The following is a 21279-nucleotide window of genomic DNA, read 5'->3' on the forward strand; positions in this document are numbered from 1 at the left end:
TGAGAATCATTATACAAAAAGCAATAGAGTATCTTAAAATCTTGGACCTGTAATATGTTTCATTATGTGAATAGCTTTTGAGCTTAGTTTGGGTATAGGATGTTTGCAAAAATGAATGCTTATACAAATATATACCACATGAGGATGGAATATTTAAGAACCAGAAAAAAAAAAAAAAAAAAAAAAGTCCTGAAAGATAAATGGTATGGTGTGAAACGTATCAGTTTGTTTTGAAAAAGAAAATCTGGCATGCTCACTACAAGCTAATTTTTTCGAAATACTTCCTGGTAGCTGAACACTTAGATTAAATTAATACAAGAAATAAAAACTGTAATTATTGTTAATTAAAATCTGGAAAGCCCTAAAAATTTATGGTAATATAATTCTAAATTCAATTTTTTTTATCATTTCCAAGGAGTGTTTATCTTGAAAACCATTCATCTAAATAGTGCCACACCCATCCATGAGAATTAATGATGTTCAATATACAAATCAATACTGCTCTCATGAAACACAAAATCAAACACTATTTTCATCAAAAGTAGAACTAGAAAATTATTTCAACATCAGCTCTTAAAAACACTAACAAATTTAATAAGGCTGTTATTATCTGGCTGATGACTTTAAGATGAGTTGTTTGCAACAGCACTATTTTAGACAGCTAATTCAAACCCATGAAACAAATATGATGCAGCAAAATATTATCCCTTATTTTAAAATTTATTTAGCATTCTGTATTCCTGGACTTGTATAATCAAACAAATTAAATTTACGCAGCAGAAATATTTAATGAGAAATTTAACAATTTCAACTGAACAATCTAGGCTAACATAAAGATCAATGACTAAGGAGAAACCTATACAGAATTTTCTCATTTACTGTATCAACTGAACTCCTTTAAATGTGTTTATGAAAATATCTCACGAATGAAAAAGTTCAACCTCAAAGTGGATTCATTAATGCATAGTTAAATTAATTTCCATTGTACTGAATTTCACATTTGAACTCACAAAATATAACCTGAGTTCACCAGACTTCAAAAATCTATGATCATGAACAAAAGTTTCTGGTAATTATTGAGATTTAAAGCTTGTGTAAGTTTCTACATTATGAAGACTGTTTAGCTCATAACCTACTGAGTGACTTATGCAAAATATTTCATTTCAATGTAATCTTCCTTAACCTAAACTGGCACAACGTGACTAATTTGTAGTGACTAAATCAAGCAAACCAAGGATGTTTATATATTAAATGGTTTGGTTTACTAGGTAGAGTAATACCCATTTTCTGGAAAGGTACCTTAACTCCCTTTTTGGGAAGAAATGGAAGACAGGATAAATTGTTAATGAATATTAAAGAAAACTCTCCAATTTAATCCATTAAATTGTGCAAGAATTTCTTTGTTGCTTCATAGGCCAAGAATAATGCAGCAGTGGCTGGAAACGTGCGCACAATTGTAGGTCCCAAACCGTTGTACAGTGCAAGAACACCTGTAAAGACAAATCATTTATCAAAAATGTGCACTTTGTAAATTGATCATATCTGATAAGTTAACATTAGTTTCATTTATTACACAACAGGCAAAACAATAACAATTTATTTCAACGTTAATACACACTCAGTGCTCAATGAACTTGTAAAGGGACAACTGTCCTCTTTTATTCCCATTTACCTATATAATTATAAACAAAACCAATAATCCTCCAAATTTATTTTTGTAATATATTCTTAACTGGTCCAAATTCTGTTCCCAAAAAGTTAGTTACTACAGTAACAAATTGTCTTGATAATGGTTATTCATTTGGCTATAGCAGCTTATATCAGAATAAACATGAAATGGATTGAACACAAAATGGAAAACTTTTGCATAACTGCAGCAAACAATTGCACATTTGAAAAAGTAAATTCTGATAAGACATATAAATCACTACCTTAAATTTTATTCACATTCTGAACTAAGGTTATAAGACAATGTTTACAAACTGAAATAACTTGTCAGTGTCATATGCTTCTATCAGTACTATCTTTTAACCTGTTCTGGACTACTGATGAAAACTCCAGGCAAATTCTTGACTATGAGCATTCTAATTCCTGAAGTACGTTCATCTAAACAAAACAATTTACAAAATAAATTGTATATACTGACTATAACTGCAATAATTAATGGTGGTTTACCTACCAATGATAATCCTCTAGACATCCACCATGATAAAAGGATTGTTTTGGAACACAAAACCTAATATCAAACTCAGTCAAATACTTTAAGGGGGCTGGCCGGCTAATGCCCTTTTTTAAGGACAGGACTTTGATATAAATACCACTTAATAAGGTGACTTGGGACATCTCCAAACCGCATATGATTTTCGCCTCTGACCTTCGGTTTTGTGACGCCAGGGCGATTTATCCCGAAAATAACCATTTTTCAAATTCTATCTCCTCCCTTGATATTTATTATTAAGACCTGGGATTACTACCATATATAGACCTGATGTAGACCTCCAATCGAATGGAGAGTTTTTTTTCTAAAAGTCATTTTTTTGCTAGATATGAAGTTTTTCAATATGGTAAAAAATAAACCCTATAAATCAGGAGAAAAAAATTTATAAAAAAAATACGAAACAAAAATTGGAAAAAAGGGCTCTATTTGATTGTTCTATAATGTCTTTCTGAGTTATATACCAAATTTCAATGTTATAGCTTTAAAACTAAGTGAGAAGATAGATTTTGAAGGTCAATAAGTATAGTTTTGAGATACGGGCGTTCAAAGTTTTCCTTCGTATTTCTATAAAAGACAATGTTTTAATAAATAATGATTATTATGAATGTATATTTTTTCTTTTTTGTGTATTATAAACCAAAACTATTTTTATTTATCATAATTTAATCATAAATGATGATCCCTTTGCTCATATATCGCAGCCTGGGGCACTGCTTGAGGCAAGATGGGGCACTCCTTCCTACGCAATTCTCTCTCTCCCCTTCGCTAACTCGGCTTATCACAGCGAATTTTCTTCTTCTGTATGTTAGCGAGATGTTTTCCTTGTATTTTCCTCTTTGGCATGATGAAATTCTTGCCCGAAACAAAGATAAACAAACGTAAATGCAAGAGAATGTCAAGAGGTGAAACTCGAAAGCGTACTCTTTTTTTTTACAAAGACAATTTAATAAATCATGATTATTATGAATTTCATATTCCATTTTGGGTTTTAAAAAACCAAAACTTTGTTATTTATCATAAATTAAGATCTCTTTGCTCAAAGATCGTCGTAGCCTTGGGCACAGTATGACTTGTGCTGTCAAGCAAGACGGGGGCATTACTAAGCAACCCTCCCCTCTCTCTTCACTAACTACGCATATATTATGATATTCTGTAATAATACTTGAGCGATTTTTCTTTGTCTGTATGTTAGCGAGATGTTTTCCTTGTCTTTTCCTCATTGGCATGATGAAATTCTTGCCGAAACATACATAAACATACGTAAAAGCAAGCGTATTTCAGAGGTGAAATGGAACGTGTAGACTACTCGAAGTCTGTGATCGCACTAACTCATTATCAGCACTGGACTTGGCCTGAAGTCTCCTTCTCGACTCGGGGAATGTCTACAGATGCCATTTCTCCCAATTTCTTTGACAATAATTATCAAAATTTACGATAATAGAGGAAATATTGCATTTTCTTGTACGGATCAATGTTTTAGGCTTATTGAGTTACGTTAACTAATCACCCTGTAACTACGAAAGTAAGAGGAATTTTGACGAAATATTTCGTATACGTATTCTCAATTGCCATATGAAGCTCCATGAATTTTTTCATGACTTTGCATTTTTCGCCCTATACCTCCATATATAGGCGTTCCGGCCAGCCCCCTTAAATGGTACAGAATTTACAATTATTACTCCCTTTATGGGATATGACCTAAGGTGTACCTGTGTTTCTTACATATCACACTGCAGGGTCTTTTCAGTGTTATTTGGCCTTAGCCTTCATCTTTCCAGTTGTTCCCTTTAGTCTTTTTCTGTCTAACTGTCCATCTTTAACTTTACCTTACTTCAATCTCATCTCTTATTCAAGATAAAATTTTTCTGGCAACTCCTGTGATCTAGAAGTGACTCAGTGGTCTCTTCAGACTACTTTATTAAAACAACCATTAGCAATAAATAGGAAATTCCACTTCACAAAAGCAATTGGTAAGACGAATTTAAATACATAAAATAGCATACCTTCTTGTCTCACTATATTCTTAAATACTTTCATCATGGGTTCCGTGGATCCTGCTACCTGGATACGAGACTTAACAACATCTGCAGGAAAGATGGCGACCCAAAGAGTGACACCCGCAAAGCCACCTGCCAACATTGTTCTCCAAGGTCCTGCATAAGAAAAATCACAATGAAATATAACTGTACAAAGCATTCAACTTCCAATGAAATCAATACTCCTGCATGGTTTTTATAGCAGCTTTATTTCATTATCACTATTTCATTATTATAGTTTGACTAACTCAGTGGTATTAGAAATATATTAAAAATTACAATTTGACAAAAAGCCCTTTTATTAAAAAAAATATCTTCTTTGAAGCAAATTTAGTTGAATGATGCTCTCACCAATCTTCAATGAAAACTTTCAGCTTGTTCTAAAAATTATAGATTATCCTACCAATTTCATCTCTTGTTTTTCCCGGTGGTCGCATGAGTTCTCTACTAGCTTCATAACCACCAAAGAAGAAGAAGTAACCTGGCATTTCTCTGGCGAATGTTGAAGTTAAACCACGGAACATTCCTGGAACACCATCACTCTTTAATATCTGGCGTGTAAGTTGCCAAGGTCCAATGCGATCCTGAAAATTCCACATTCCCTTAGGGCAATGCTTGAAGTACACTAACCAATATTTGACAACATTCAGTCACTAGATTACTGTATATCAGCTTCATCAGTAGAGTATGCAGGCTGAATATGGAGTCTCTTCCTATGAAGTTCGTCCTTATGCTTCAAACATTATAGCAAAGGATATATTCCTATTTGACCTTTTGATTTTAAAGTACAAACATGACCCTTGGCTCCACCACTTGAAATATTGAATTCTCACTACTAGTAGGCATATACATGAATTTTGAAACCTTCATCATTCAAGATATTATTAAAATAATAGTCCTTAGCAAATGAATGGGCATGATGAGCTCCAGGCAGGCAAGGAAGTAGGTCAACTGTTCAATGTCCCTTGATGGTAACTGGGGGCTATAAAATTATACCCATAAAGCTTGTGGAATGTAACAGTAAAATAAATTTCGCATTCTAATCAAGTACTACATCAAATATTGAGTGACTTACCGGTTCTCTGTTCTGTGCCAAAGCCACTTCTCTCAGTGCCTGAAGCTGACACTTCACTAATTCTGTTGGGCACAGGGTGAGTGAAGAAAAGAATGCAGCAAAGAATCCTGCTGTTGCATTACTCAAAACAGACAAGTCTTGGACACTCTGTGAAGAGTTAACAACATAAGAAACATGAATAAATGACTATGTAATTAATGTATAACTGGTCCTATGATAGCAACCCCTCAGAACATTCTGACATTTGTCTAACTTGACATCTGTTGACTGTGAGTAGAAATTGCATAACTACAGAACGCACTAGAATAATTTAATGACACCTAAAATAAAAGTAATTACCTTTGCACCAGTACCATACGCAACTGCTTTCTGGCAGATTCCATAGCAAGCAAATAAAACAGAATTCTCAGCAATATTTGCTGCCAGGGCAGGTACAGTTCCAGCATACAAGCCACGTATGCCATCTCGTTTGAATGTCTGAAGAAAGCAGCCGACCATTCCTTTGTAAAGTTCTGGGAATGTCTGCATCTTTACTTTTACAGTGTCTAATGGCTGACCAACATACACACAGGCAACTCCTCCTATAAATCAATTATCTAAAGTCATTATACTGAACAGGGTATAGAGAGAGTTTAACATGAAATTCTGCAAATAAAATAAAGGCCTAATTATAATCAAGCAGTATTAAATTAAAATATTCATAATAGGCTGCCTTTACTGTACTACAATACATTCTTGTTTTTTTTTTTTTATTTACCTGTTCATAAGTTTGAAAAGTTGGTGAGAAGTAGGTCTTTCAAGGTTTTCCATGTTTTCTGTTCAAACCAATATGTCCATTAATCAAAGTAAATTAAAATTTCTGGACAACATTTAGTATCAATGACAATATAAATCTTCCTGGTAATATAAGTGTTATACTTATTTTTTATACTTACCCATGGAGCCACCCATGAGGTCAATAAATGCATCCTTGTGATGTTGCATTGTGAAACTGGACAATGATACCTTGTATGGTACAAAATCTGCAAGAGACAAAATGCACATGCTATACTATCTCTATCTCGCTCTCAAATGTATAGTGAATTTAATATTTAACGATATTTGTAGATTGTATTAGTGAAAATAATTCTGAGATCCACATAATTGCTTATATAGTTTTCTATAAATATAAAAAGCATGAGAAACAGAAAGAGCTTAAGGTATGACAAACTAATGTTTTCAAAAATAACTAACAACTAATTCAGTATAAATTTGTTACTGTATTTTAAAAAAAATTTATTTACAGATGATAAAATATAATAAATATAAGGTAAAACACTTCAATCTGGATCTAGTGCTACGGTAGAATAAAAGAAATAGCACTAATGCCTTTATCACATGCATTAATCTGGAATGTATTTTGACATTCTTCATGATCTATGTTGCTTGGCACTCACAGCTTCATTTGTGCAAGTTAGTTGAATTGAAGAAGTTTAATGATATTGTTATCATTTAGTTTTGGTTCCTGTGCAACCATTTGGGGAAGTGGAGTCATTTTGAATGACATGCTATTCACTACTTCGAGAGAAAACAAAAAAGAGAATCAAGGACTATGCCATAATGTCTCAAACATGCTTTTCTAAGTTTTGATTAAAGTTTCAGGTACAAATCTCTCTCAACTAACATTTTCCTGTTTTAAAAAGTTATGTTAAACAAGCTAATCATAAAGTTTGTGTTACTCGATGGTTTTTCATGAAAATACCGTCCACTTCAGATTTTCTTCTACTCTTAACTTTATCACTTTTTAATAGGAACACTATTCAATATAAGACTTCTGCAAAAGTGTTTTGTTGAAGTTTAAAAAAAATTGTAACATCCAGATTTACTTAAATTTAACAACAACAATGGAAGAAACCAAGTAAATTTTAACTCAAATAAGTTAATGATAATACTGAAATGGAGAAATAAACGCAAACAAAATTAAAATTAAAAAGTGTGCAATCACCATTTAAATATCACTGAAAGTGTTAATTATTTTATGACAATACCTTACTACAAACAATAAATTTTGGTTATTAAAACTTCACTTACACTTACCTTTATCAATAAGAAAGCTTAAATTATAGAGTTGAGTGATATGAAAAGTCCTTTTTACAAAATAGTTTCCTCACTCCATGACGACTTCTTGAAATGGTAACAGCATTAACCATCACATGTTTTACTAGCCTGTAATAAGCATCTTTATATTAGCATGCTTATTTTACATAAAATATTCAAAATGTTAGGCAGCAGGGTTATTCATTACAATATCCTAACTACATAACTAAACCAAACAAAAAAATACAGAACAATAAATTTATTTATTTAGTATATTTGCTAGGTATACTGAATTTACTCACATTAATTTGCTTTGCTAGTGGCTACCTATGAGTTGCAGTCTAGCCTGCTTATTTTTCCATCTCTTTTGTAATCATTAACTATATACTTCCGTGATCGTGAAATATATCAGCATTCACATGCATTTAATACATTTCCACTAAGCTTTGAAAGCTGTTGTTAGAAACAACATATTTAAACAGCTTTGTTGCAACTTAACCCGATGTTGGTGATAAATGCTTTGAGGTGATTGTTTTAGAATGATCTAAAATACCTAGTATAAGTCTACTCACTTCATTAACCTACTGATATGCTAAATCAAGAACCAATAGAATTTTACTTTAAGCTACTATTATATTTGGGCAGTGTGAAATAGGTAGGACTACAATTTTCCTGGTTTATAGGCTAGCTAGAGCGTTTAGAATGTTACAGGTACTGGTTCACTCGAAAATGACCTAACCTAACCTAGGGTACCTGGTCCTTACCCACGTAGGTATATGATTTTGAGCAGTTGTTGGGTAGGTAGGTAATTTATGAAAAACACAGAATGTTGGAAAGATTCAAAGCACACATTACAATGTAGCCTAGTACCTAGGCTAAAATTACGTTTTCAGTTCCAAAATATGATAATGGTTGAATGTAAAACTTTAATCAAGAATCATTGAGCTATTGTGGAATACTATGGGTATGTAGCCTAGTAGGATAGTAACATTTTAGCCTAACCCCGCCGCCTTGGCAAATTAGCCTGACCGGCAGGTTGCCTAGAATCTGGTGGCTTACCAATATGAATTAAATGATGTACAATTATGTAAACGGCACATGACTTGCTCAACGTCTTGGTAGCCCGTATAGGGTACACCGCATACGAGACTGCCCATACCCATGCTCAAGTCTAGGGTCTTCATTTTCGTGGGCTGGTCTATCTGACCCGTCTAAAACTACCCTATTTTCTGTATGAAAAGTCCAATTCATATTTGATTTTCATAATATCTATTCGTCCATCATGCTTGCACGTAAGGAATTTATTATTAATTTTCATAATGTCACGTGTTTCACTCTCAAATTCAAGAATTTTTGTCTTTTAGCCCGAAGCCAAACAAGAGGGGAGTTGTTTATGTTTACATGGATGACGCAACTGGTTACGTTTTCTACACATCTAAGCTCTTTTGTAAAGCCATTTTTTTTACATTAACGGGTATTAGTGCTTAGTATTTTCAAAGGATAAGTCATTAACCCATTATTTATAAACAGAAATACAGTTCTTAGACAAACATCGCCAAATGAATCTAGTATTTAATCAAATTGTGGTAATCGCATTGCAGGGATCTACACCTTTATTTTTAGTTTATTTCTTCAACTAGCAGTACTTGGGCCTCTCACTAACTGTGCAGACATAAGGCCCGCTTAATCTTTACCAAATAATTACTGAACAAATAATTCTCATTTACTTTACCTTAAAATACTGTATTAATCTGCATCCCAGAGTAAAGAAGACTGAATGAACGGTTTCACACTTATCACAAAATCAAATAGAAAATAGTTTCCAGCAAGTCTTCTTCATCTGGGATAGGATTGTTATCTCAGCCCCACTGATATTCAGTGGCTCTCTGTGCAGGCAACGGTTACTTTTCATGTTGGTCTTCCAGAACCAAGTAACCAAGGATTGATTGACAAGGCTAAACGTTGCTAACTATACGATCATCTCTCTCTCTCTCTCTCTCTCTCTCTCTCTCTCTCTCTCTCTCTCTCTCTCTCTCTCTCTCTCTCTCTCTCTCTCTCTCTCTCTCTCTCTCTCTCTATAAGACTGCGATAGATAAAAAGAATCTGGGCGTTGATCCCTTAGTTTTGCATAAAATATTCGAGCCTAAGTCTCGTTTTCGTTGAGCTTGTTTATAGTAGCACATTCTCATTATGCTATTTAGAAGCCATCTACTGCATTAACTCTTCCATCATGTTTTCAGAGTTTTATAAAATGTTGACTACTTCATTCGTGAAAAGTTTTAGTATAAAAACAGATTCTTCTCATAAATGGTGTTAAAGACAAAAACAAAACATAATATTTCGCTAACACATTCATCCTCTAACTGATGGATGAGACATTTACTTTGAAAACATAATTGGTTGCTCAAAGAACTGAAGAGAAGCAGGTGGTACTTTGGTGTGTTATCTATGCTTCACCTTCTTCGAAATGCAAGAACTACACACAGTAACTACAGTTATCAATCTACATCGAAAAAAAAGCGTCGGATCACTTCATTCTCTTTCCACTTTTATTTCTATGATTTTCATGAAACGAAACATCAAAACAAGTGTTGCTAGATATGTTTTAGCTGAAAACTTCAACTTCTTACACAATACGACATCCGTCATCCATTTCGGAAGCAGTCTTACGCCACAGGACGAGCAAAACCACCGAGAGAGCTCGGCACGATCGAGTCGAGGTCTAGAGACACGAGTTATCTTGAAGTCATTCATGCCTTTCGTATAACTATAAGTGGATGAAACTCACCCTTTCCTTCCTTTGCTCTACTTTCTATACATCGTATCCTCTAGCGACATAATAAGTTTTTGTTTCTGAGAAATATACCTCTATTTTTCTGTCCGTTTCCGTTCAGAAGTAAAATACTTGTGACCCGATGCACGGCAGAAACTTGGCAAAGTCTCTATAGTGCGTTGTGTGTACACAGTAGTTGTAAGGAGTTCATTTATCTGATTTTCGATGATAAAGTGTCAAAAGCTTTATTATTATTATTATTATTATTATTATTATTCAGGAATTATACCCTTGTTTATACGGAACATTCCTACAGAAGCCCCTGACTTGAAATTCAAGCTTGCAAAGAATTTGGCGTTCATTTGGAGGACGTCACAGAATTTGGCGTTCATTTGGAGGACGTCACAGAATTTGGCGTTCATTTGGAAGAAGCCACAGACGATAACAGGAAATACAGAAAGGAGATATCAGTTATTATAAGAAAAAGAAAATTTAATGAGTAAATAAATAAATGCATAAACATATAAATAAACTAGTAAAACAGAAAATAAAAGTTACAAACTTTGCCACTATTCGACATCCTCATCTCTCTCCTAATGAATTCACAAGTGAGCCATGCTGCTTATACGAATATCTAGGAAAAAATCAGTAAACCAGATGAATATGTAAATGACAAAGGGCATAACGTCATTCTCTTCCGACTATTGCCCGCGTGACGCAACACGCCTAAAAGGAAACCCATTTAACGGGTTATTCTTTATCATTTCCTTATTCATAATGATACCAAGTCTAAAGCAGTGCCTAGCACCGCGGCCTCCAAGTTAAATGACTACTATCGGAATCTTCATAATTTATTCTTTCATTACAGCAATGAAGATGTGATTTATTTCATTTTTTATACGCCTTTATCACCAGTATACAGAACCCAGCCAGTCCAATTCAGAATGCCCTCACACACAAGGATCGATCTATGGGTTCTCGTTAGTCAACCGAGATTGTGCAATTGTAACCACTGGACCACGGAGATGATAGGAATTGTATACTATAATCTTAACTGGTAAAGGAGTAATACACATTCTCAAAGAACCTCGACGACGGAGGAAGTTATCAGCTCGACCTCACGCGGGTTAAATGAATGAACTTTTATCTCGTATCAAAACGAAAATCACATTTGTTACTTTTAAGTGTTATTCTTGAAGGTTTTTATCATTGTGTGTGTGTGTGTGCTCTTTCCCTCAAGATAGAACCCAATTCAATGTTTAGGTCCACAGATGAAGAGAGAGAGAGAGAGAGAGAGAGAGAGAGAGAGAGAGAGAGAGAGAGAGAGAGGGGGGGGGATATGAACTCAACATTCTTTCCTCTTACGGTGTAAAGATCAAGTGAGAGTAGTTCCTCAGTTGTCAACCATAATTGCACCACGACGAGAGAGAGAGAGAGAGAGAGAGAGAGAGAGAGAGAGAGAGAGAGAGAGGATGTTAAGTTATCGAGACTTAAATATACAGGGAAAATCCGAACGCTGATAGGAGCGTTACAGTAACCGATTGCAAGAACGCTTCTTGCACTAGTCAGTCCTGTCATGAACCAAACACTGGTTTTGCTTGCGAGTACAAGATTAGAGCTATTAATCGACACATGCAGCAACTCTCTCTCTCTCTCTTTCAGTTTGACTTCAGGCTAATGTATGTTAAGTTCAGTGGTCTAAATTCACACGATTACACTTTCATTCACACACACACACTATATATATATATTTATATACTATATATATATAGTATATATATATATATATATATATATATATATATATATATATATAGAGAGAGAGAGAGAGAGAGAGAGAGAGAGAGAGAGAGAGAGAGAGAGAGAGAGAGAGAGAGAGGATTAAATAGAATGGCCTTATCGATTAGTTCATTATAGAAGAATAGTGTCAGCTGCTTCTAAACCCTTGAGTTTTTCACTCTCGGTGAGAATATCTGTACAAACGAACACATCTTTTAAGCAATAAACAAACAATTCAACAGCAAAATTTCCGTTTGCATTTTTTGCACATGGAAATGATTTTTCGGTATTTTCTTATGCACGAAAGTAGACGTGATACATAACGAAGAGCAGGTCACCTTGACGTGAGATCAAGTTGCGCGGGAAAGAGATTGAAAAATCTGAAGCCTAAAATCAAGCTGTTTCTAATGAAGTCCACAAACACAGAGACTACATATATATACATATATATCATATATTCGTGTGTATGTACAAGCGAATCACGAAAATTATGAACGCGATGAATGTATAAATGAATATTTACCGCATCGCCGTTATTTTATATATACGCAAACATTAAGCACGGTATTTATTTCCGAGGCAGAGCGAATTGGATATTGAACGACATTTGTAAGCATTATATATATATATAATATATATCTATATATACGGTTATTTGATAGTATATAATAAATATATATATATGTATATATATATATGGATATATGCCTACAAATGTCGTTCAATATCCAATTCGCTCTGCCTCGGAAATAAATACCGTGCTTAATGTTTGCGTATATAAAATACTGCGATTTTTAAGCATATATATAATATATATATATATATATATATATATATATATATATATATTATGTATATATATATATATATATATACATATGTATATATACATATATATATATTATATATATGCTTAAAAAAAATCACAGTAGATGCACGTGACTTCATAAATAAGCGAATACCACGGGAAAATGATAGTCAGAAATCCAAGCGCTTTCGTCTTTACTCAGACATCGTCAAGGAGCTCCTTGACGATGTCTGAGTAAAGACGAAAGCGCTTGGATTTCTGACTATCATTTTCCCGCGGTATTCGCATATATATATATATATATATATATATATATATATATATATATATATATATATATATACCACGACAGGTAAGACGTGATGCCCATAAAATATGTATATAACCAACAAAGGAAAAAATATATATAAAAACCTGACAAAAAATAAAAAGGCTTTCCAAACCAGGTCAGTTTCTCGATGACCTGAGGTACCTAAGTCAGATTCAAGAAAAAGAGATTAATACAATCTTCTCTGGATATTTCTAAGGGCAAAGGTATTAACGTGGATTACTGTGGCGGCCTTTGACCAGTCAAGACACTGACCATAGCTAAGCCAAAGTATTGTTTGTGTAGACCCTTTTGAGACAACAATCTTATGTTGTGTTGTTTTCATACGTTTGGTCCAGATAAACACATCTACATTATATTATTATCGTCCATGGGAGCATTTTGAATTAACATATTTTTCAGAGTGGTCTTAGATTTAAAAGTGACACATATTTAATTTTCTTAAGAATAGAATGATATTAAAAAAAAATCAAGAATGTTATTAAGATGCCATACCAATGCTGAGAAACGAACATGTGTAATTTTTTAATATATACTGCATATAAAAAAATCTTAATTAAAAGTGTCGCTATGGACGATATCAACTGAATGCTCGGTATCCTGTTTTCAGAATGTAACTTAATTTATTTTCACCAAACATCTATAAGCAGTATATAAAAACAAAATTGTATATAAAACTGCAGTCTCAATAGGGTATACACAAATATTACCCAGGCCATCCACTGGCTTAACTGGTCAGTGTATTAACTGGGCAAAGGTCAACACAATAACATCCCAGAAACAGTGTGTAATTCAATCTACAAGCGGACGATATGTAAAGATTAGCACTGGTCTGTTTTCCATCGACCCTTGATAATCCTGTCGTTTGAAATTCGACTTATCTGAGGTCACCACCAAACTGACCTTTTACAGGAAGCCGTGTATTGTCACTACAGCCAAAGTTTTCACACACATACTCTCTCTCTCTCTCTCTCTCTCTCTCTCTCTCTCTCTCTCTCTCTCTATATATATATATATATATATATATATATATATATGCCTATAAAATATTTTGTTAAAACAATTCTATCGAATAGGGAAGGTCATAAAAACACCCTTTTTGTGATTTCATGTGCTACCTTTAATATACATACATACATTCATACATACAAAATATATATATATATATATATATATATATATATATATATATATATATATATATATATATATCTTCAGGAGTACCCTGAAGATGTCTTTGGAATAAAAGCTGAAAATCTTGGTACCTCTTCCTTTCATTTCCACGTGATGATCTCTTACATACTTTGTCTACGGGACCAATGTGGAATTGTAAGATATATATATATATATATATATATTATATATATATATATATATGATACAATATTATATAATATATATATATATAGATATATATCTATATATTATATAATAATATATATATATATACATATAATATATATATATATATATATTATATAGATATATTATATATATATATATACGTGCATGTGTGTGTGCATGTTGATAAACCCACATCTGCATGTTTGTGATTATGCAGTATGTTAATTCCGACTAGTACTACAATTATGTAATAAACAAGGGTTTCATGAGCATCACCAGAGAGATTCACAAGAAATTATCTAAATCCCTCAAAACACAACATAGGAAATTGTTAACAGTAAAAAGAAACATGCAAGAATCTGCGTTATATTTTGCTAAGTAATTATCATTTCTTATCTAAAGCCATTCCACAGTCCGAATTTGTAAACAAGGAACGATGAGATCTAGAATGCACTTACTTGTCTGGTGGGACAAACTGCACTATCACTTATCCACGTTCAGTTCTGTCTGTTACAAGCAAAACAAAATGTTCTTATCACTGAACAAATAATTGTCAATCAAACTGATTGTTTAACCTTAAACGTTGTCGAGCAGATTGTTAAACGTAGATGAGTCCGGTTCAGTTGTAGGTATAGGTCTAGGTACGAAAGAGACCATAGCAGTACTGACTCAAAGTTTCTGTTTCGAAGTCAGCACTCTCTGCGCGCCGGCCGGAGGCCGTAGAAGAGAGAACCCTGGAGGTGCCAACGTTTAATTTTGGCGTCACCGAAGTGAAACTGTTCATTCGGTTATTTCTCGGCCTCGTACGAATACGGTTACATCATACTGCATACGCTAGATTGAAACGTGACCTTGACTTCCAGTTGGTGAGGAAAGCAGGGGAAAGAAAGAGAGAAAGAGAAGGCGATCTTTCCCCTCAAAATTGGGTATAGGCTCTTGTGACGTAAGGATCATGCGGGCACGGGTGCCAGTGTGGCATAAACGTATTTTCAATTTTTTTTTTACCACTAATTTCAACTCAGTTTGGATTGTGGCAACAAGAGGGAGGAAAGGTGTGCTTTACCGTAGCCTTTTTTGCCTATGCACATCCATCATAAAATAGCAACCTGTAGGCTATTCCATATTTTAATCTATACTGAAGCGCTTCTTAAATTCCCAAGTAAACTCTACGTAGACCACAATGCGCTCGTAGACACTCCCAAGACACTGACCAATGAGACATCAGAAATCCTTATGACGTCATGGCAACTTACAACCAGTTTATGTAATTTCAGAAATTTATTTAGAGTTCTTCTGAGCACTAGCTTAGGCTTACCAATGATATTTTTGCTATAAATGCTATTTACAGATAAGATTCTTGACTTGACGTATATCTTAATCGGGCTATATAAATTATTTGATTATTTATGAAGGTCTACAGCCTAAGACGAGGGGAAGTCTAGGTAATAATAGAAAGAAAATTTAGACTAATATAACCTGTACCCAATATACAATTTCAAAGTCCAAATGCTGATTTGCTAAATTATATAGAAACATCTGCTTGGACGAGAGCTTTATTTTTTTTATATAGAATTTAATAATGGCATCTCCTTCCTAAACAGAACGCAACCGAAACTTTCCCATTTTGTTTGTCTATTCTGTACAGTGTTGCCAAAGTGCGGAGAAACGACCAAAAGTGCGGAGAAGATTCGAGGGGGAGTCATTGAATGCAGAGCTGAGGTCTGCACTCCTCACGTGTGCGGCGCTGTAGGTCCGCATATATATTTATGCTTTTAAAACTTTTTTTCATCAATGAAAAATGATTGAAATTATATGATATTTTTGAAAGTACTAATATTTTTGAAAAATTAACCATTTTCACTAGTCTCGAGTGTTCACGCGCCAATATCAAATACGATCATGCGATTGTTAATTAAGAACTGATTTTGACAACAGCATATGACGTAACCCAAACGTGATGTTTTAAAATGCATTCATCTTTAGTCCAGCCCAAATCTTCAATTTGCGTTTGTAATTTCATATATATATATATATATATATATATATATATATATATATATATATATATATATATATATATATATACATACATATAGTTTAGTAAAATTGAATTAATTTGTGAATTAATCTCAGGGTGAAGGCTGACTTACATTATTGTAAACTTAGTCATGTTTAATGAGTTTTTATTTTATTTATTTATTTACTTATTTATTTTGAGAAAACAACTGCAAATATGCATTAGGCAATTGCATTAGTTGAAGTGATTTAACTGATTATAACCGAATAAGTTTCGATATAAGTATGCTAGGAAGTGGAAATTAACACTACACATCCCGGTGCGGAGCTATAATTTCTCGGTGATGTGCGGACTTTGCGGTAACCCTGATTCTGTAGAACGACGCATGTGACCTCGAAATAGCACTGGCAAGAATGACCCACTTGGCAACTGTCCACTAACCCTGAACAGGAACTTTTTTCCTTTTTGTGTGTGTGTGTGTGTGTGATTACTTATTCATGTTGTTGTAAAAATGCTACCATCATGAAATTTAAACACTTGATTTTCTCACGATATCTCTTATCACCGTGCTGGTGAGAAGTTGAGGCACGCCACAAATTGTCTTCTTGTTTTGTCGAGAACTTTTATGAATTAGGACTTAACGAGAATAACAGGGTAGACGAGATAAAAATATCGAAGGCTCCTTGATGAACCATCTTAGTTGTGCAGAGAACGTCAGCACACAGACGTCAGTGAGAGAACGTACGATGCCAAATAATACAAAATAAGACCAAGGCTGCCAAATGTCTATTTGATGGCACATTTCCTTTTCCATTTTTTTATGACTGTGATTTAAACTATCGTAAAAACTATCACCTGTGCATCTTCAATTAAATAAACGTACTACACTTCAAAAATATGTAAATGTAAACTGCAGATACTGATACTAGCACGTTACTGTACACGGAAACATTAAACAGACACATACAAGTACTAACTGTAACCAGTTATGTAACTCAGGCCATTATACTGACAGCAATAGTGCCAAGACCATAGAAAACACGTCTGTTCAATGTTGCGCAGACGCATTTAAGAGTGTGGTTATGGCCAAGGTCATTCGTGAATTTAAGAGTTGATAAACTTTCAAGGCTCATCATCTTTTAACCGGTTCACTCTACATGTTGTCTCAAACCACAAGTATCGTTCTCTTCCTGTTTCCGTGTTTTCTGAGTCCTGCGTCTAGTATTGAGAATAGGCCTATCATTTACAGGGCTCTTGTCGGCACAAGTCATTGCAGGATCCTGTCAGATTAAGGTGAAAAGCCTTTAAGGAATAACCTGACTCGAAATAGAAACCGTATTGAAAATAGAGGAATGAAACAATTCTGATAATGATTATTTGTGAGAGTAAACTATTACACGTCTAACCATTTTTGAGATAGTTCATTTGAGCTGAAAGCTATGCAAGGCTACATTGCATTCTGGGAATAAAATAGTCCAGTGCTAATGAGTTCTCTCTCTCTCTCTCTTAACGGGAAATGGTTATACTTTTCTGAACCAAACTAGGTCACTTAAAAAAAGTAGTGAGTGCCACATTCACTATAGGATTATATTATAGGCCTAACTTGAGCACAGAAACTGTTGATGTATATTTAGACGGAAAAGGAATGAGTCTATGACATGGAAGGGCCGCTTAACAGATGAGACGAATATTTCCACAGAGAAGTATTGAAAATGGAAAGACAAAGATACTAGACTACTAATTAGGATGGTCGATCTCTGGTGGAACTGAAAACGGCCATGTAGTAGACTATGTACGGTCTACCTGCGTGTTTCTACAGTTTCGCCGTGTTTAGTACTAGCCCGTTGGGGGTCAAATGTTCCTAAGTGCATTTTACCACATTCGATCCCCGAGGGGATAGTACTAAAAGATTACGGGCTGCCCTATGAGCAAGAGCCCTTGCTGGCATAAGGCCATTTGACTCCCGACGGACTAGTTCAAAACACGGCGAAACTGTAGAAACACACAGGTAGACCGTATACATTGTCTACATGGCCGTTTTCAGTTCAACCAGAGATCGACCATCCTAATTAGTAGTCTAGTGTCACTGTCTTTCCATTTTCAATACTTCTCTGTGGAAATATTCCGATTCACAGCAACTTTACCCTATCTCTTCGCCTCTTCCACTGATCCATCAGGTTATCCTAATATGAAACATTTTCTAAGTACAGAAGTGGGGTGTTATCAAATTTTTTTATATATAAATCCTTTAATGACTTTCGGTGTCACAATTTGAATATCAAATATCCACTTCCTGCTGAGATGACGTCATTCTTATAACCAGCCTGAACGCATAAGCAGTAAGGCTCATTATTTCCATCAAAATTCCAGTCACGAATGTTTTATTTCGACATTTTCGTCAGTGGTGTCTTAATACCACTTGTTGCTTCTTTAAATCGAGAACCCACCTTGAATCTAAGTCTCAAAAATTATATGTCGAAATAAATATTCTTTTAGCTCGAACTGAAAAGATTATATTGGCCAAGCCTCTAATTTTTCAATACTTTTAGTTATTTGCTTTCTGGACACTCGATTCTTTTTGGTTTATAAATATTTGTTTGACTTTTATTTGGTCTAATTACGGTTCCGCATACACATTCTACGTATGGGCTTTCTCCGAAGAATAGACTCAAGAATGTGACTATTTTACCCTTTCCGTGTACGATAAGTGAATTTGAACAGCGCTGGGAGAGCACCTGAACACTTTGTTGTACGATCTTAGGGAATGGAAACAAGATAGAATAAAACCTGTACGTCAGTCCACTTATAGTTGTTCCATTCATAGGCATAAGTAATGGACACGCGGAACGTCTGTGACCTTTTGATGACCCGGATGATATAGCCATTTCCCCCCAGAAAGTACGATTCGAGAAAGTTTCTGAATCGTCACTGAACAATGAATGCAGTGCCGTCCCTGTGCATCTAATCGTTTTCTGGTGACGGTTCAGATCATTGTTAGGAACTATGGCTGTAAGCAAAGTTACGTGTATGTGTTTATGTGTGCGCATGAGTGCGTTTTCAGTCTAGCGCCATCCGTATTTTTGTCTTTGTAGACATTCGCGTGGTTCCTGCACATTTGAGGTACGCCAACTCTTTTCTTCGAACAAGATAAAAAGAAACCGACATGAACACTGCATTACGTTATCCTGATGGATGGTTACTTAGTACAAATATTCGTCTTAAAAAGCGGCACGAAACTAAGCTGTAAGGAGAATTGTACGAAGAATAGAATAGTACCATACAAGCCGATATAGCTGAAGTCCTATGAGTGTCGTCGTGGTAAAAACTTGGAGCTTCAAATCAATGTACAGCTTCAAGACCGAGTAGAAACATCACTGATTATTTGAGTTCCGTAACTGGATTAATGCGCCCCCAGTTTTACTTAGATTAGTTCTTATTCTTCGGTTGTTACACACGATTATCCAATTGTATTATACTTTTACTTGACATTTCATAACATTAGGGCACAACTATCTCCGACGAGAGGGTTTTATTGGCGGCTGAGTTCGTTTGTTTGTTAAATAAAGCTACACAAATTTATGAATGAATCTTCACGAAAATATTACCAAAAGAAAAAGACTGGTAACACGTCGATAGATTTCAGGAGAGATAAACAATGTAACTTTTGGGGAAAAGGTACCTTACGGTAGAGGTCTGCTCAGTCTATAATATTATAGAAGTTACAAATGAACAATAGCTTTTGACAGGCTTGGAAAATGCTAGTTTTGGCCTAAGAGTTTATCCTGTAATGTCATTCAGCTGGGCTACAAACGTTCTCAGTAAAATAGCCATAGTACTTACTTGAATAAGAATTTTGAACTTTGTGAGAGGAATGACGCCGTTAGAGCCAAAGCCTAAAGATTCGTACAAACCAGGAAGTTCCTGAATCGTCCCACTAATTCATCCTGCCTTGTAATACTCTGCGTACCGTGGTCACTTTCAGACTCGTCATATTTTTGACATTTGACGCCATAGACACTCACGCAAACAATTCCAGTTGTTTTCGTTCACCCAGCAATAACTTTATTCCTACATTATACGAACAGAAATGCGTTTTTTTTTTATTAGAATAAAATTTCTAGTCTTATAGATATAGTATTACACGAGAGAATGGCAAGAGAGAAAGTAATTTCCAGAGTGATATAGGAACATTTAATAAATTTACGTAGAGTTTGACCCAGAAAGAAGTCAAGGAAAAAACTAAAGTTTTAATCCAAAACTTAAGCACTACCACTGACAAATAATTTGTAGTAATTGGTTTTTAAATTACATAAGTAAATTCAAAAATTTATATTTGATATTAGGTTTCAAAACCTCATAAAAATAAAAGAAATCTAGTTCCAATAATATAGCTTCTTATAGGACGTCACACACGGACGAGGAAAAGTCGACGGACTCGCCGATGAACGAAAACGTTGAGAGCGCCTCATCTCCAAGGCCGGTGCTCATTGAATAACATGAATGAATAACATGAAACTAATGTCGATGTATGTAGGGCTATTGTTGTTTTGCAGCTGAACATTAACAGGAAACCGTTATGGACTTATACACGTACAACGAAAGAGAGAACTTTAATACCTTGCTTATAGGTGCATGACCCTGTATTATTAGTAGGCCTATGTTTTCCAAGATCACCGATCATGGACGTGACTTTTAAAACCTCTGACAAGAATAGTTTTTATTTAACGACAATCCATACACAAACAAAAGACTGAGAGAGAGAGAGAGAGAGAGAATTTTGCAGAGTTGTATAGCTACCTCACCCCAATTGGGTAATTTTTCTTTA

The 21279-nt window shown here is 34.6% G+C and overlaps 1 protein-coding gene across 5 annotated transcripts; it reads right to left on the reverse strand.

The window, feature by feature from the left end:
* Positions 1–763: 763 nt before the first annotated feature.
* On the reverse strand, positions 764–20443 carry LOC135213099 (mitochondrial ornithine transporter 1-like). Of its 5 annotated transcripts, none has more exons than XM_064246973.1 (8): positions 20295–20443; positions 7406–7534; positions 6265–6351; positions 5669–5910; positions 5330–5476; positions 4658–4838; positions 4222–4371; positions 764–1490 (listed from the first exon to the last, which is right to left on the reverse strand). In XM_064246973.1, the coding sequence occupies exons 3-8, from the start codon at positions 6311–6313 to the stop codon at positions 1372–1374; spliced, it is 888 nt and encodes a 295-aa protein (XP_064103043.1). In that variant the 5' UTR covers positions 6314–6351; positions 7406–7534; positions 20295–20443; the 3' UTR covers positions 764–1371. The 5 variants fall into 5 exon arrangements, with proteins under 5 accessions (XP_064103043.1, XP_064103045.1, XP_064103042.1 ...); XM_064246975.1 differs by lacking the exon at positions 20295–20443 and adding an exon at positions 19731–19850; XM_064246972.1 differs by lacking the exon at positions 20295–20443 and adding an exon at positions 14896–15317.
* Between the last annotated feature and the right edge of the window lie 836 nt (positions 20444–21279).

This window comes from Macrobrachium nipponense, chromosome 42 (genome assembly GCF_015104395.2).
Source record: "Macrobrachium nipponense isolate FS-2020 chromosome 42, ASM1510439v2, whole genome shotgun sequence".
Lineage (NCBI taxonomy): Eukaryota > Metazoa > Arthropoda > Malacostraca > Decapoda > Palaemonidae > Macrobrachium > Macrobrachium nipponense.

What these genes read in the sequence shown, in the direction of transcription:
- LOC135213099 (XM_064246973.1), bottom strand. Translation starts at nt 6,313, where the DNA reads ATGCAACATCACAAGGATGCATTTATTGACCTCATGGGTGGCTCCATG. An exon ending in TGGCACAGAACAGAGAACCG is followed by an intron (nt 4,839 to 5,329) that starts GTAAGTCACTCA and finishes TGGAATTTTCAG; the next exon opens with GATCGCATTGGACCTTGGCA. An exon ending in GAATATAGTGAGACAAGAAG is followed by an intron (nt 1,491 to 4,221) that starts GTATGCTATTTT and finishes TTGTCTTTACAG; the next exon opens with GTGTTCTTGCACTGTACAAC.